The sequence below is a fragment of the Colossoma macropomum genome, unplaced genomic scaffold, assembly GCF_904425465.1.
Source record: "Colossoma macropomum unplaced genomic scaffold, Colossoma_macropomum, whole genome shotgun sequence".
NCBI classification, from domain to species: Eukaryota; Metazoa; Chordata; class Actinopteri; order Characiformes; family Serrasalmidae; genus Colossoma; species Colossoma macropomum.
In genome coordinates, this window is record NW_023494785.1 from 12,279,664 (window position 1) to 12,296,705 (window position 17,042).

Sequence of the window (17,042 nt, forward strand, 5' to 3'; positions counted from 1 at the left end):
GGCAGATATAGTGCAGATCCACTGGCTGTCTTCTCTATCAGAACTGTAGTTTGTTTCTAAACAGTTTTTTATTTTCAGAGCCATATTTAAGCATCTCAGGGTGTATTACAACAGTATTTTTCCCTCTAATGACTGGTGCAGTCAAGAGGTGCAATCTGTTGTTGCACCAGTACCGGTACCATATCAATATTGGTGCCAAAACTGGCACTCAAATGCAGTATCCGTCTTGACAAAAGAGAATACCAATACCATAAAGCAGTTCTCGATGTGATAAGCTACTGAGTGATGCCAGTGAATGTAACTTAACTGAAGCAAGCAACGCATCAGCGGTGTTGGATTAATTCATGTGTGAGACAAACAGTAGTAAAAAATACTCACTGCAATCCATAATCATAATATTTTGAGGGGAGTGAAAAGCAGTGGGTAATATGCCAGCTGAAGTTCTTCCTAAGGCACTAGCCTCAAATAAGCACATGCAATGTACAAACAGTGCCAACCCTTTAACTGAATGACTAAGTCATCTTTTTTCATCTCCTAGACAGTCGGAATTAAAGTTAGTCCAGGTTGTTAGCAAGGGAGCAAACATTAGAGTGATATATGTAAGGAATCGCTGGTCTCCTGGGGTAACAATAGCTTTTAGTTAGCCTTTAGCACAGCAGCCCGCAAGCTGCACTGTCTGCGGTGCACCTCTGTCAGTCAACTGCATCAGACAGCCTACTGGTCTCGGGGCCTGGTACTTGCATTAAGCTGAGAATCTGCAGCTCAACAGCTACTACTGATGGCATGAATGACTGTAATATATACCAAATTCCAGTCTGATGGTCGAAGATGTAAGCACAAGTATACAGGATTCTTGTATGAGACAATTTTCCAGTGCCTTTAATTAAAGCTTGCTATGTTTTATTTGCGACACAGAATACTTCTACCAAAATAGAACATTTAAAAAGTGGAATCAACTATCAAGTAGTTAGAAATAGTATCGGTATTGGCACTCAGTATCAGCAGATACTTGATCAGATATCAGTATCGAAAGGGATCGGTGCATCCCTAATCAGAACTGTATTCCCTCCTAGTGGCCAGCCAGCTGCACGCTCCCATGGTGCTAATTTAATTCACTTAATGGGTCAAAGCACTCTAAACAGGCCATTTCAGCAGTTTTTGGCAGATCATGATCATTCCTCAGAATAATTTTCAAAGAAACAACTCTTCCAGTAAGAATGCCTATTCGGTTGTAAATTGGGGCTAAACACATTGCATTTACAGTACATTTCAATAAGGTTCTTCTTCCCATAATTACAGCACTATCATAGTGCACTCTGAAGCGTTTCTTGATTAAGTTTAAAGTGAAGTTTCATTTAGTTGAAATAACTGACGTTAGATACAGAAAATGCAGATATATGTTCTCATCTATAAACACTTTTTTCCTTTGCGCTGACCTTAAAACCCTCATCATCATCCATTATACACAACTAATCCATACAAATTACCATCCCTCTGTACAAAAAGCAGTACCCTTTCGAACTGCAACATGAGCCATTCTAGACAATCACTCTAGCCATTTGTTTTATTACATATCTGTTTACACAAAGTTTATACACAAAGATTAAACTTTGTCTTGGAAAAAAAATCCAATGATTCTGCATAATAGTTTTTTACTGTCCTGAAAAATGGTTGCAAACGTCTTCCTTCTGCAGTCATATCTGATCATATATTCGGCAGTGATAAGGGTGTGGAACAATATGACATTATTTCTTATTTGTGGTTCAGTGAGAAATGCAAAAATTCTGTCATAAAAAAGTGGATTGTGAACTTCCAAGCAATAACACATTCATGCTCCTGCTTCCTTGGTGCCAAATTAATTCACCCAGAGAGTCCAGTAAGAATACCTAGTCTGTTGTAATTTGGGGCTAAGCAAAGTGCATTTATGCTGCATTTCAATGAGGAGCTTCTTGAAGAAGAGAGATAGTTTATTATGATCTGAATTTGATGAAAAGTTATTGTTTTGTGTATGATCTTGCTTTGTAATAAATATTTTTTTCCCTGGCATTTTTACTATTTTCTTTTGTTGACACAGAAAAATGTCAGAAATGCAGACTCAAACATGTCAATCAGAATGTAAATCGAGTGTAAATGTAAATCATTAACACAAATGGGAAAAAATATACAGGTGGTGCTGTTGTGTCCAAAGCTCACTGAAAAGATGTTCTAGAAAGTTAAGGTTCTTATTTACTGCCATAACCACCTAAATAAACCAATACACAGACAGACCACATGCCGACAGATAAGCTAGCTTGCTAGTACAGTTATACTTGCTAGGTTGGCTTTCCCTTGTCGTTATCTTTTGCTTAGTACATGTTTTGACTCGAACAAAAACCGTGGGAACTGCAGAGTTTTGTTAAAGCTGTGTGGGCAGGACAAGTCACATCAGCCGTGTGACTGGTGAGGGTAATGCGTATGTAAGCACTGCCAAACATTAGGACTGCCCAGTTTACATCAAAAGAAGAGAATACATAGTCCATTTATCAGGCGTTGGAAAGTTATTCACAGGACATTCTTTGTTTATGTATATTACGTGACCACAAGAACAAGACTGGCCTACTTAGGAAAAAAAACGGAGGTTCCCAGGGGTTTTATTCTGTTTCCACCGACCAGAATATAGAATCAGAAAGATATAAGGAGGCTTCATATGCATGTAGTGATGAAATACACTGCATAGATAGGCCGTGTGTCTCAGTCCGCGGCTAGAATCTGCGACTGCCAGTGGAGGCAACAAATATGCCAGGAGAGATGAAGTGAGTCAGGGCAAAACAGTAAAACACATTCTGTGGAGCGATGTATTAGTCGCACTGAACATGGAGGTCATGTGCTAACTCCTACCCATTCATCACGGTACTCTCACTCCCTGCCAGAGCAGATAGTGATTGAACACACTGCAGAGAACAGACACTTTTTAAAATTATTTTTCTTCCCTGTATAACACAATTCAATGTGAGCTGAAAACAGTAATCAAACAAAATAACTGAACATCATAGAAAGTCTCTCTTCACCACAACATGAAAAGCTGTCGCACCACAGGACCCTACTATATATTTTAAATCAGGCAAGGCCACACGGGCACAGCACCTTGTGCCTGCTAGTGTTGCATGATGTTCAGGGAAATCAGCTAGCTCTAAAGCTCTAATGAACCAGCAGTGTACTTCTGAGAACTGTGGTCAGGCTGTCAGCAATTAGCATAAGCCAAATAAATAAGCATAAATAAATTATTGTAATACAAATGAATACTCGCAACTGTATGCATGTTTATACTGACAGCCATTTGCAGATGACTGCATATCCCAGGCAGAGAAATAAGTACGAGCCATTTAATGCTTGCAAGCAAAATAAGAGATACTGAGCCATACCACTTCAGTCTTGTTTGATCCAGAGAGGTTCTGTCAGTTGCTTTAATGAAAGTGCTAGAAAGTGGCCATCAAGAAGGAAGAATCAAATATCCAGCCGCTCAATATATCCTCAAATACAATTACCCTTTTCCACAAGGTTCAACATTCCAGTCCTTCTTGAAGGTAAGAGAACATCTGTGGGGTTGTCTGAAATGTTGCTACTGGGGCTGTCAAAGTTAATGTGTTAATAACATGTTAATGTGATAAATTATAAACAGCACTTATTTTTGCAACGCTGTTAGCACATTTTCCACATCTTTGAACCATCTGCAGAAGTGCAGGCTGAAGCACTGTATGTTACTATGATGGAATCCATCACTGGAAATGATTTTCATGTTCAGGTTCATGATGAAAATAATGTTCCTGAACTATTCAAAGTAATAAATATATTGTAATGAAGCTTATGTTGCCCATTAAAATTGCACTGCTTTTTAAAAGGAAAAACAGAAAGCAACCTGACAGTACGACTGACTATGCAAAATAATACAATCAATCATAATTAATCCTTTTAATTATTTGACAGCCCTAGTTGTTAATATTTTGGATATGAAAAATGTAAATATGTTACATTTGGGTAATTTAGTCGCCTTTTATTTGTTTGTTTTATTTTTATCTTAATTGATTTATTTGAAAATGTTCACAATGATCACCCTAAAGGTATATGTGCCAGCATGAAGGGACGAAAGCTGACATCATATGTAGGGTTATCTGGCTGTGAGCTAGTATGCAAACATTTTGGCAGGCAAGATATGATAGCATTTTTGGTTTTGACCATTTTCGGTCTCAGACATTAGGCCTACTTCTGCTGTTGTGCCGCTGGCCTGTCATTAATGCTAAATGCAGAAAGTGACATCGCACCCCAGTGCTAAAATTCAGCAAGGACAATTTAAGTGTTAAAAGCATAAAACATGCAGATTAGGCTGTTTAAAAATAGATAGTTGTAAAAAGCATGCCTGAGAAGTCTAGACCCAACAGAGCCCATTAAATGCATTATTCAAACAGTCTGAAAAGTAGATGATGAAACAGTGAGGCAATACGGCCCAGCGCAAGCCACCCAATGAGTGTCCTTCCTCCATAGAAAAATAAACCTCTACCCGTTTACTATCACTTACACCACGCCAGTCAACAGATCCTCTATTCAAGATAAACAGGGCTCTGCTTTCAAACGTAACAGTGCTTAATGGTCTTGTCACTCAAGAGTTACTACTGCAGAACTGTAGCTTGAAATCAGTTCAGCCTGAAGGACAGTTGTTAGTTGCCTGAGTTTGGAAGAAATTGCATCATTTGAAAATGACAACTGTGCCCTCTTTCAGCACGGATTATCCTGTGTGAAAGTGACTCGATCAAGTGAGTGGGGGGTTTAATTAGAGCAACACTGCACTTCCTGCTGCTGCTCACTGGGATGGCTGGCAGGAAAGAAGGGAGGAGCATGCTACAGTAAGGGAGGAGTGCACACTCAGCCTTAAAAATCCCTTGGGAGGGAGAGAAAACAGGATTTATGGTCTCACCATAACGGAGATCCTTTTAACTGCGTCATAGTCACGATTTGCTGCAATCCCCATACCCAAGCCCACGTGACTCTACTGCTACCCCTCCCCCATGCTGTCCTTACACAGAGTGGCTGATGGAGAAAAACATGAAGAAAGAAGAGGAGCAGAAACGAGAGAGAAAGAAAAACACTGAGCCAACCAAGGCAGCAGAATATATGGCTTGCTAATCGTTAGTGCGATATTGGAATTTTGCAATACTGATTTTGCAAATGAACCCTGTAACCAATCACAATACGGTTTCCTCTGTTAAAATTTGCACATTGTATTTACTTATTCAACATGCGCTTGGTCTGAAGGAAGTCATGGAAACTGTGAAAATAAGAACATGAGCAAAAGTACAAAAATCAAACAACATGGACAACAATCAAGGCAATATGTGCCTGCAATGCGCCTGAACACTACAGCTCATTACATACACTGCGTGCAGCCCCACCCACTAACTGCTCGCTTATGAGATGCAGGGTTTGAAAGGCACAGTGAGGTAATGGAGCCGTCAACAAGCTCGAGATAAAACAGCCAAAACATTCACCAAAATATTCAAGAGAGGTATTATTCTACTTTGGCTAAGGGAATAAAGTTTGTGACTGCACATATATATTGCACATCACAGCACATTTTGAGCCGTATCTTTTTTTACATACACACTTCTGGTCAGTAACACATCGCTTGAGACATTGCTAATGCAAATTTATGCCTGTTTTTAAAAGGCGGAGGAAAATCGACACAAAACCAGCTGCAAATCTCTCGCGCTTTAGTAAATCATTTGGAATATGTAAGCAGCTGCACGTGTAACATCTCTACCCTCTTTTTTGCGCCATCCTCACACATTTTGCGTGACCTTCCTTTAAACGCATATGTAGATGAGAAAGAGAAACCCATTTTACCATACAGCCCATAAACTGCACATTAAGGCTTGTGTGCCAGTTTGTACATAACAGACTGGCAGAATGTGCCTGATTTGTGCCTAAAACTGATGCAAAAGCATCTATGGACATGGACAGATTACATGTAATCAACATAAAGCTACCAAAATGCAAAGGGAACATAAATTCACAACAGCTGTGCATCAGTCCAGGCTACAGTTACCAGGATTCATTATGAAATCATTCACTCAGTGAGAAGCCTTAATCTTGAGTTCATGTGCTACGCTGTGGGGGTTCTCACCACAGTCAGCCATGCTCAGAGAAAGAGATGGACCTATATTTTACACTTACAAGCTGTGCTGTATTGTTAGTGCTCCTGGGCTACTACACATTTATTGTAGCAGTGAACCAGTGGACAAGAATGAGGCAGAACAGCATGAAAGTATAACGTATTTCCACTATGTTAAACATGAATTTCCAGGCTTGCTTTAAAGAACGTGTTAGTATGTTCTACAATCTGAAAATGTGTAACATGACCTATAATTTAGTTTTCTGAATACATCATTCTGAATTTGTGAATGCCTTAATGAAATTTTGATGCATCGATGCAACTGACAAGATATTACTTTAAAGTGAAATCAAAAGCTGAGCTCAAAGAAAGACTTCTAGAGCTTAGCTTCAGCCCAGAGACCTAAATAAAAATGGAAGAATGCACTGGCTGAGAGCTGCACTTCAGAACGGTTTTGTTTTCAAAGCTGAAGGCAAAGCAACATCAGACAACCAACAAAGCAGCAGTCACCACAGGACTCCCCCTTTCAAGTGTTTAAAGTCAAATTCTGATGTCAAGGATGAGCCTGCTACAAATAAGCCTACCACTACAGAGGCACATATTTACTAGCACTGTTTGAGAACTCAAACGTCTCTGACTTTTAAAAAATCTTAGGCTGAATTTTACGTGCAGAGAGTTGTTCAGCTTCCAACAACCTGTCAGACCCAGTCCAATGACACGGAGATATATGAGGTGATTTCTATGCCTGACACAACTGTAGGACTGTTACAGTGGCAAATTTTCAACACTGCGGTCCTAGCAAGAAGCGGGATGTGGAGGTTTTACTGAGCAGCAGCCAATCAGGGTGTTGAAAAAGCACTTATGGGCTCAGCAGAACATAAGGGTTCAGCTGCATATGAGCCTAAGGTCACCACGCCCAATGCCAAGCGTCACCTAGAGGGGTATAAAGCCCCCCAGCACCTGGCTGTGGAGAAGTAGAACTGTGTTCTCTGGAGTGATGCAGCTCCATCCAATACGTTTAGCATGAGCTAGAGTGGCGTGTGATCCAGAACTAATCATCCAACATCAGTACCTAACCTCACTAATGCTCTTGTGGCTGAATGTAATCAAATCCTCACAGTAATGTTCCAACATTTAGTGTAAAGCATTTCCGAAAAAGTAGAAGCTGTTAGTCAATAGGTGTCTACACAGGAATTTGGACATAGGTAGTGGTGCTTTAACTCTGACTGGCTGGATGTCTTCCTGTAGCCCACTAGATGTTTGTTGCAGGAGTAGTTGAAGCAGAGGCATAAGCTGAACTGACCTCTCTCTTCCAGACAGGGTTGATGGTGTTGCAGATGATGCTAGATCTCTTCTCTTGGCCGTGGTGGGGGAGAGCAGGGAAGATGCTGTGCTTTCCAGGCTGGATGGCGATCTTCAAGTATGGATCAGGGTTGAAGAACATTCCTTTCTTCAGCCCCACTGCCTGGATATCTGACATACAGCAAAAAAGAGGAGAAGGTAAGCACGTGGCCATAGGATTCTCTGAATGACAAACACATAGTGGTCCATAATTACATTACAACAAAAATAATAATTGCAAACAATGCAACGCAGTATTTGTGATGGACTAGCGGCATGTCCAGGGTTTTCCTTGGCTCCTAGGCTCCAGCACCTCCCATGACCCAGGAGGATGGGTTGGTTAGATAATGTGTATGTGTGTGTGTGTGTGTGTGTGTGTGTGTGTGTGGTTTTATAAAGCACCAAAAAGGTCTTTTTCTATTGTTACAAGCTTAACATCGTAACAATAGAAAAACCCTTTTTGGTGCTATAGAACCATTTTCAAAAAGGTTCTATATAGAACCATGCACAACACATTCTCTACATAGGTTATGCTTATAAACAAAACCATTGCGTTTACTAAAGAACCCTTAAAAAAACATTGTTTTAAGTGTGTTTCCTCTAAAAAAGAGTTCAATAAAAAAATAAAAACACTATGATCGAATTTGGAAGTCAAAAAATCATAACAGACTGTAACAGACTCTGTGTCTTACTGTAAGAGAGATAAGTAGAAAAAAAACAGTATTCCAGTTTAACCAAGTTTAGTCCCTTATAAGTTCATCATCATTACAACTTTAGCTGGACTTTAGCAAGATCTGAAGCATACTCTACTCCCTTGAAGGATATATTTTTCACACATTCAGGCAGAATCCAAGGACCCCTAAAAAAATGTGAGAAGAACAAGACAGATAAAGAGAAAAACAGATAGATAGAGAGAGAGTAAGAGAGAGAGAGAGAGAGAGAGAGAGAGAGAGAGAGACAAGACACAACAAGAATCTCTGGGGAGCTAATTATCCACTTCAGTATTTGGTTAAATAGAGAAACACACAGAGACGTCTCAGTCCAGATGTGTCTCAACAACAATGTTGGTTGTTGCTGACTACTCGTCTTTACAGAACACATTTGAAAGGCAATCAACCACAGTCCTTTGTATACTGAGTGAAGGGACTCCCCTTATGAAGGTGACAAAGCCACAGACCAGGGTGCCCAAACCTTTTGTCTTGGCAAGCCAAAGAGCAATGTTTGTCATGAGCTGAGGGCCAAATTACAAAAAAATATACAAATAAAGAAGGTTCAACTGGGTGTTAAACTGAGTTTTTAATAATGTATTTTATAACACTGCACTACATTTTCTCACTGAAATACTTTAAACCTACATTTTAAAAGGAGAATAGTAGACTGTCGGTCATTGGGTGAGGGGGTGGGGTTTGATTCATCTTCTGGCAAATTTGGCCTGGACAGCCCTATCATAGAAGAACCACTGTACATATAACGGAAGATGAGATTTGCTTATTGACTTCTAAGCAATAGTATAATTTTAATATACTACATAGGGTTGTATAAATATGGATATACTACATATAGTTTTTGCTCTACTAAGTACAGGGAAAAACACTCAAATCTTTGTCTGTGGTAAAACTGGCTTACATGTTTGTTTTTTTTTATCACAGTATCTTATGATTTATTTTGTCAAAATCATATTTAACCATGCTAGCCAATAAAAAAAGATGATGATGATTGTTGATGAACTGCAGGATACATGGTGAAAGGTTTCATTAAGACATTGCTAAGATGGAAAAAATGTTTGTAGGGCAGGTAAAATCCTTCAATGCTGACTGACTATTGGTGGACTCTCTTCTGCAAACATTACACATTTTTAATTTTCTTTGCATACAATATGCTGCTGTCAGAGATGCAATTATGCAAAATGTGTAATCTCTTTTTCTTACAAAGCATACGTGATACAGACTTTATGCTTACATATTTGTTTGAGCTCGTCAAAGTGTACATGTTTCATACTGGACATGTTTGTCCAGTGTAATCAATTGTACACTACAGATGGAGCAGATAAAAGATTAGGAAAAATGCTAAAGTATGCCTTTCTAGAAACACTTATTAAAATGTTCTACAGAAAATAAATAATGTTTTTTTATGATACAGCTCTGAAAAACTTTTTGGCACCTGTATTTTTAGGAGTGTACACCTATGTCTTCATACTCAATAAATCCACTTATGACATTCAGGTTGTCACTTGTTTAGCTTCAGGTGTACTGTCTGTGTGACATCACTCAGGACTAATGGGGCCTCTTGTGTCCTCCTCTGCTAAGTATCACTGTAGACCTCTCATTTCACTGGAGAGCCTGACGCTCAACCTCCCTAATCTGCTAATGTGTATATGAGTACCAGCATGCTTAGGTAGACTCCTAGCAGACTCCAAGCCCAGGGCAGGAGAAGTGCTTATAAATAAAATATAGGAGGGCACAGGAGAGGGCTGCTCTGACAGCATGGTGACTGACAGGATGCTAGCAGAATGACAGTGTAAGGAAGAGAGAAAAGGTAGTGTACAATAGAAAAAGAAGAAGAATATGTTGGTGAGATGTCATATTTAAAATGGTTACAGCTGTAAATCTATAACCTTACAATGATTTAATTTGTTATGTATGCATGTATTTATTTATTTATTACTTGTGTATTTATATATTTTTTTAATTAGGCACAGATACATAAGCACAAATTTTTGATATTATGGCTATGTGCGAATTTGCAATACTTACGCCTGATAAAACATTGTTTAAAAAAGTATTCTTTAGCAAAGTAAACCTACTCTTTGCATGCATTACGAACTCTCAAATTTCAGTAGAATTTAATGTTTTTTTTAAATTCATGATTATTTTAAAAAATACACAGAATAAACAAAATACAAAAATGAACTTTTAGCACAGTAATGGAATGTAGACAATAATTATGGACTTTCAAAAAAGACAAATAAATAATACCAAGAATTTTATTTTATTCTGTCTTTTTTGAATATTATTATAATGAATAATAATCTATTCTAACATCCTGAATTAATATGCTTATATACTGAATCAATATACAATATTCTACTTTAGATCAGGGCACCATGATACACTGACACATGTTCACATGGCTAAATAACTGTAAATATACACCGATAAGCTAAACCTTAATGACCACTCACAGTATCACAAATAAAATGACAGCTGCACAAGTCGAAGTCTAGGATATGTTAGACAGTAAGCAATCAGTTGTTTCTTGTGGTCAACAGGTTGGATGTGGGGTAAACGGTAAAGCATGAAGACATGAGCGACTTTGACCAAACCATTATGGTCAATGTAGTCCAAGGAAGGAGAAACTATAAACTTAGCTCAAAAATTTGAAAGGAGTACAATTTCCAGGTTCCTCCCCATCTCTCTCCCCTGCGCTCCATCCCTGCCTTCGAAGCCCCACCAGAAAAAGAGGCTGCCATGCACGTGCAGGCAACACTGTCAACTCAAGCTTTTGTTTACTTGTCTTTGTCGTGTACCCTGCTTCTGGCAAAGGTGGGATGGGTAGTTTTCTACTTGATGGTTGTTTATCCACCATTGCGTTTCCTGAAGCCACTCATTGATGACATTGAGCTTGACCGAGTGAAAGCATGTGCAGGCAGAAGCAGTGCATGGAGAAGGGGGGCTGCCCGCTGCGTGTGCACAAGCAGTGATTGACACTCTGTCACACACTCCTTCTGGCTCTGATTGGTTGCTCTGATTCGGGTTACCTATTGCAGATATAACCTCCATTCGCCAACACCTACAATGGGCATGTGAGCACTGGAACTGGAACTTAAAGCAATGGAAGAACGTCATCTGGTCTGATGAGTCCAGTTTTCTTTTACATCACATGGACGGCTGGGTATGTGTGCAGCATTTACCTGCAGAAGTGATGGCACCAGGATGTACTTTGAGAAGAAGACAAGCCAGCGGAGATAGTCTGATGCTCTAGGAAATGTTCTTCTGAGAAACCTTGGGCACAGGCATTCACGTGGATGTCAATTTTACATGTGCCACCAACATGATACTGATATTCCTCAGTGGCAGCGGCCTCTTTCAGCAGGACAATGCACCCTGCCACACCGCATATGTTGTTCAGGAATGGTTTGAAGAACATGTGGAAGAGTTTAAGGTGTTGCCCTGGCCTCTAAATTCAACAGATCTCAATCCAATTGAGCATCTGTGTAATATGCTTGAACACCAGTCTGATTCATGACAGCTCCATCTGTCTGAACTTACAGAACTTGAAAGATCTACCACTAACGTCCTGGTGTTAAATACCACAGGGCGCATTTAGAGGTCTTGTAGAACTCATGCCTTGATGGGTCAGAGCTGTTTTTGCAGCACACAGAGCAACAGCATATTAGGCAGGTGGCTATGGCATTTTGGTTCATCAGTGTATGGTTACATGCTACTGGTGCACAAACTAGATTGAACTAAACCAGCTCAAATATCCACATGCGAATAGTCCAATATATAACAACAGTGGGAGGCTCTAGAGACATAAGATCCCACAGTGTACCACCCTTAATCAAAGAACACAGATAAAAGTCTGTGCTGCATCTTTTTAAGCCATTCTCTAATTTACACATCAGATATCTTTGAGCTACAGAGTCCTGTTCCTAACTGAAGGAATGAGGGAAGTGGAGAACATCTAAAGCACCATAAAACAAAATGCACATAGTGCTGCACACAGTGTATCAGTGAATATTTGGCACAATGTGCTTGTCCTCATGTCAGAGAGGTATTATACAGTGAAATGGCAGAAGGCACGACAGATTTCCCGGACATCTCTCTACAGCACATACAGAAATAGTTTAGAATTAGGTTGCGTGCAGTACTGTTCTAGGGCCTCCAAGCTTAAGTCAAATGATAACATGCAGTGAAAGTTCTATGACTGTTTTTTGTAAAGTTAAAGCAGCTACTCAAGAAAAATAAGGGACTAGAAGAGACAAAAAGAAAGACGCTGTGTCTGAAATCCTGTACTTCTTTAGTGTTCTATCGAACTTTAGTGCAAGTAATGTTACATGGGGAAATGAAACGGTTTGTGGTGTACTGTTAATAGCCAGATGTTGTCTTAGAGTTGCTGAAAAAATTAAGTGTGAAATGTTGCTCACTGTCTGAACTCAGCAGTCGCAGGAGAAATTCTGATGTCTTTAACCCTCAATAACAAAACATTACTTGTGGTACTGTATTATCTGCAATACACACCATAGGATTACAAAATGTTATAATGGTACCTGAACATGTAATGTTACACTTACCAATGGTAGCTTATGTAAGAAGCACTAGATCCCAAATTCAGACAAATGGAGAGATTTTGCTGTGAGCAAAAGATCTCAAGCCACAATGGAAAAAAATGCTAGTGAAAAACAAACTTATATATTCTATACAGATGTTTGGGTGCCCCTGATCAAATGACATGGTTTGTTCATTTTCTGAGTGAAAATAAGTGACACATCCTCTACAGAAAACACATTTCTGGCTATTTTGACGTAGAATTACTGTTTATTTGCTGAATTTAACATATTGGGCAAAAAATAAACATAAAATGTGGTCTGTGCAAATGTTTTATGTTTCCTTTTTCCCAATATATTAAACTCAGCAAATGCATAGAAATTATCATTAAAACATGCAGAACAATCCCATATTTATGTCTGTTCCCTGAAGAGGAATGTAATTTGACTGGGGCTATACAAACTTTTGCATATAAAATTTTGTATGTATATATAATGTAAGAGAAAGGTGAAAACACTAACACAGGCCAAAATTTAGCAGCGCTAATCCTGAATGGTCAACAGGCAAGACAAAGCCCTAAGTGAACACTTTCTTTAAAAACATTTTAAAAGAAATGTAAAATTTAAAGAAAAATGGCAACACACACTATCAACTGACAGCCTTAAACATTCCCAGCTGCTTCCTGGATTTTCAGAGTGCTGCCTCCTCCTTCCTCAGTTAATGAAGATGATTTTCTCCAATCAACGTTTTGAAAGAGAGCAATCACAATCTAGCCTCATGCTGAAACATAATTTAGGAGGATTTCCCCAGAAACAAAGCTATGATTAAACAGCCTACAAATTCAGATTTGATTTGTCCTGCTCATGTTTTGGACATTTTGGACCTGACTGAATGTGTACATTTAGTCAAGAGTATACACAATTTTTGCATAGACTGATATCTGGTACTACTTTCGGGCCAATATCAGCAGAAAATGTAGGACTGGATATCAGAGAGAAAAAAAAAATGATTCGATTCTGTAACAATGTAAATAAATCAATTGTAATGTGAAATTGGTAACTGAAGAGAAACTTCCAACTCCGATATCTTTACAATGGTGGTGAAAGGAACTATAATGCAAATGTAGCCATTTAATATAATACCCAAAACTACCAGTGAATCTACATTTGAGTTTTTTAGTAATGTTGATAAGAAGAAAATAGCAGTAAATCTTAAAAAAATTTTCCTTGGGAACTATTTTTCTTCACAACACCCTGCATTTACCTCTCCACCATGAGCAACTTTTTAAAAATACTCTAAGGTCAAAACTTTAATGAAAACTACCAAAAAACCTTTTAATTCAGGCATCAGGAAGCATATTCATAACCATTTCATGTAGTATCTTTCTGTACTCTTCACACATCTGGTTCCTATCACCACCACTGTAAAAATTCTCTACAACGGAGCATTTCACATCAAACCACTTTAAATGACAATAGTTATATCTTAAAGATTTAATTATGCCAAATGTTTGGTGTAATTCCCCTTTTAACAGCTGAACTTTACTGAAAACCATGACAATGTTATAGGATGTGTGAGAGAATATATAACCTACCAGCCACCTACAGGAGGATTGCATGGATGAAACTTTTACAGCCCATTACCACATATTACACCAGACCAAGACACCTCACTGACAGTTCTGCCTTTTGGGCATTGAGACACATTCCTGACAGCTTACACAAGTGACACTCTGTGACAAAGGCAAAGGAGAGAGTGGACTGGAGAAATGAGAAAGAGAGGAGAAGAGTGATGGTGTAGACTCACCTGACAGGGAGAAGCTGATGAGTCGCCTGTTCCCCAGACTCTGAGTGACCTCCTGACTCACCACGGGCTTCAACACCTACACACAGAGAGGAACACAGAAAAAAAATCACTTTCTTTGCAGAATGATGCACATTCCAAAAAGCCTCGCACTGCTGCACAGCAAGTGAAGACAGTACAGGGATTTAGATTAAGACAAAAGAACAAGTAATAAAGAAGAAGAGAGTGTGAAAGAGGTTCAAACTCAGAAAAATTGCTTTGAAGACTGTCAGCACCTTCCCACAATCCACTTTCTCTCCTTCCTCCCTGTCCTCTCTCTCCTATGGCATGGTGCTAATAGGCCATTCCAGAGGCCCAGGCTCATGGCTGGAGATCAATAGCATGCATTCATTAGTCCTGCATTGATCCAGTGTCCAGGAAGAGGAGGAGCAGGAGGGTCAGTGTGCTTTAGACAGCGGGCTACTCATGAAGAGTAGAGTAGAGCTCAGTTTCACTGTTACAGTTGTTTTGCTATACTATTTATAATAAAAGATTATACACTGAACTTGAACTGAACATGATCTTGGAATTTTATCTAGACATTAATTGCCATTTAAATAATTGACTCTATTTAATTAATCAATCAATTAACTGTATTGTTTGTTCAATATATACAACTACTGAAGTACAAGTCTAACGTGTACACAGCTCAAGCTCAAATAAACAAATATTAGTCACCGCTGTGTTGTGCAGTTTTTGCTTTTTTATTCAAACTTGCCTTAAACCAATGAAAACACACCCCATTCAAATTCTGATTGTTGCGTCATAAACTTGCGTGAAGCTAACAACTGTGGAAAATAATTGCTCAAATAACTGTAATAAGGAAATTATGTAACAATTGTGACAAGCCAATTATTTTTCTTTGATTTATGCTTTTAATAAAAATACTACAAAGTGTTAGTGATGAGTCGTAGAAGAGAGCAGAAGAAACAGCATCTTTTTAAACAGCGACAATAAGAATCGGCCAAGATCGAAATCCGCAGCTTTTTACTCAAAACATGAAATCAGAAATCGGCAAGTTTATGATTTTTACTTTGGCTGATCTGTGTTGCAATTCTATGATGTAAATAATGTGAAGCAGATAAGTGCTCTCATATTATATGCACTTTATTTGCATGCTGCTGCTACTCTTACACCAAAATATCACAGCATAATTTTGCATGACCCATTCTGCTAGATAGGCAGTTCCTTCTTACTGTCGATATTGCAAGTTATTTGATTCATGTTATTTAAATAGGTAACTGATTTAAAATAGAATAATTTAACGTCCCAATTTAATCCACTAATAGAAATGTTCTTTATATTGCAAGTTTGGCTAATAGAACGTTCTGGAAATATGCTAGTGTGTTTCAGATGTTCATTTATCCCACACAGTATGAGTTACAGGTTAAAAAAAGGCTAATAAAAATCAGCCAGATCCACACAGCTAGTTATCCAGCATGCTCTCTTTTATTTTTGGAAATAAACGTAACAGAGAGCATGGTAGCAAGCTAGCAATGCAGAGCAGTAGAAAACTTCATTTGGACGGCACTTGGAGTTAAAATGTATCGTCGCAGTTAGGAATAAAGTCTCAAGTGTCGCAAAAGGGTCTTGTGTTCAAAGCTGACAGGTGTGTGCTGACAACTGGTTGGTTATGACAGATAAATAAACTCTGGTTTCCCCACAGAAGTGTGTGGTTTCATAAACGTGGTCAAGGTGTCAGTTCTTCATAGGACTTTAACACTTTTAAAGATTTTAATGATATATATAATATAACTGAATATTCTGACAATTCTGACAATTACCTAGTTAGTCATGCATGGCTTTAAACTTACATCTAAATTAAAGTGTGTGCCAAAGGGTTTGCGTTTCAATGTCAAAAAATGAGAAGCACGTATCAAAAATGTAAAGGATGCTTTTGCCTTCTGCAAGTCAAGTCAAATTTATTTATATAGCGCCTTTTATAACAGATGTTGTCACAAAGCAGCTTTACAAAGAATCCGGATCCACGCCGCCAGTGAGCAAGCCTTGGCGACAGTGGCAAGGAAAAACTCCCTCAGCAGGAGGAAGAAACCTCGAAAGGAACCAGACTCAAAAGGGGAACCCATCCTCCTCTGGTCGACACCGGATAACAGCACAAACACAAAACAGTATAAATGGATACAGTTTTACAGTTCTGTACAGTGTTGGGTATGGAGTTTAGAGTCCTTTGTACAGTGAAGAACACACAAGGATCCACATAGCACAAGGCTCTGCGATGCTCTACGATGCACCCAAGCAGCCCATCCGATCAACTGTATTGCTATATGTCCCACCATAGCCTTTCAGCAAAGTCAAGACATAACAATATAGATCGTCTAATACTTATAAACACATACATGGTACTGATCGAACGTTTAGAATCCACACTATCAACATAATATCTGTGCTTCTTGCGGTGAACTATGAGTGAGAAACAGTTACTGTCAGAT

The 17,042-nt window shown here is 38.8% G+C and overlaps 1 protein-coding gene across 1 annotated transcript in view; it reads right to left on the reverse strand.

Moving 5' to 3' along the window:
• LOC118816403 (E3 ubiquitin-protein ligase HECW1) overlaps window positions 1-17,042 on the reverse strand; it is an 81,782-nt gene that overhangs the window by 51,557 nt on the left and 13,183 nt on the right. The window contains exons 4-5 of the mRNA XM_036582865.1: window positions 14,557-14,632; window positions 7,446-7,615 (exon numbers count right to left, since the gene is read on the reverse strand). Coding sequence (XP_036438758.1) covers window positions 7,446-7,615; window positions 14,557-14,632 — 246 coding nt within the window. The remainder of the gene's footprint in view (window positions 1-7,445; window positions 7,616-14,556; window positions 14,633-17,042) is intronic.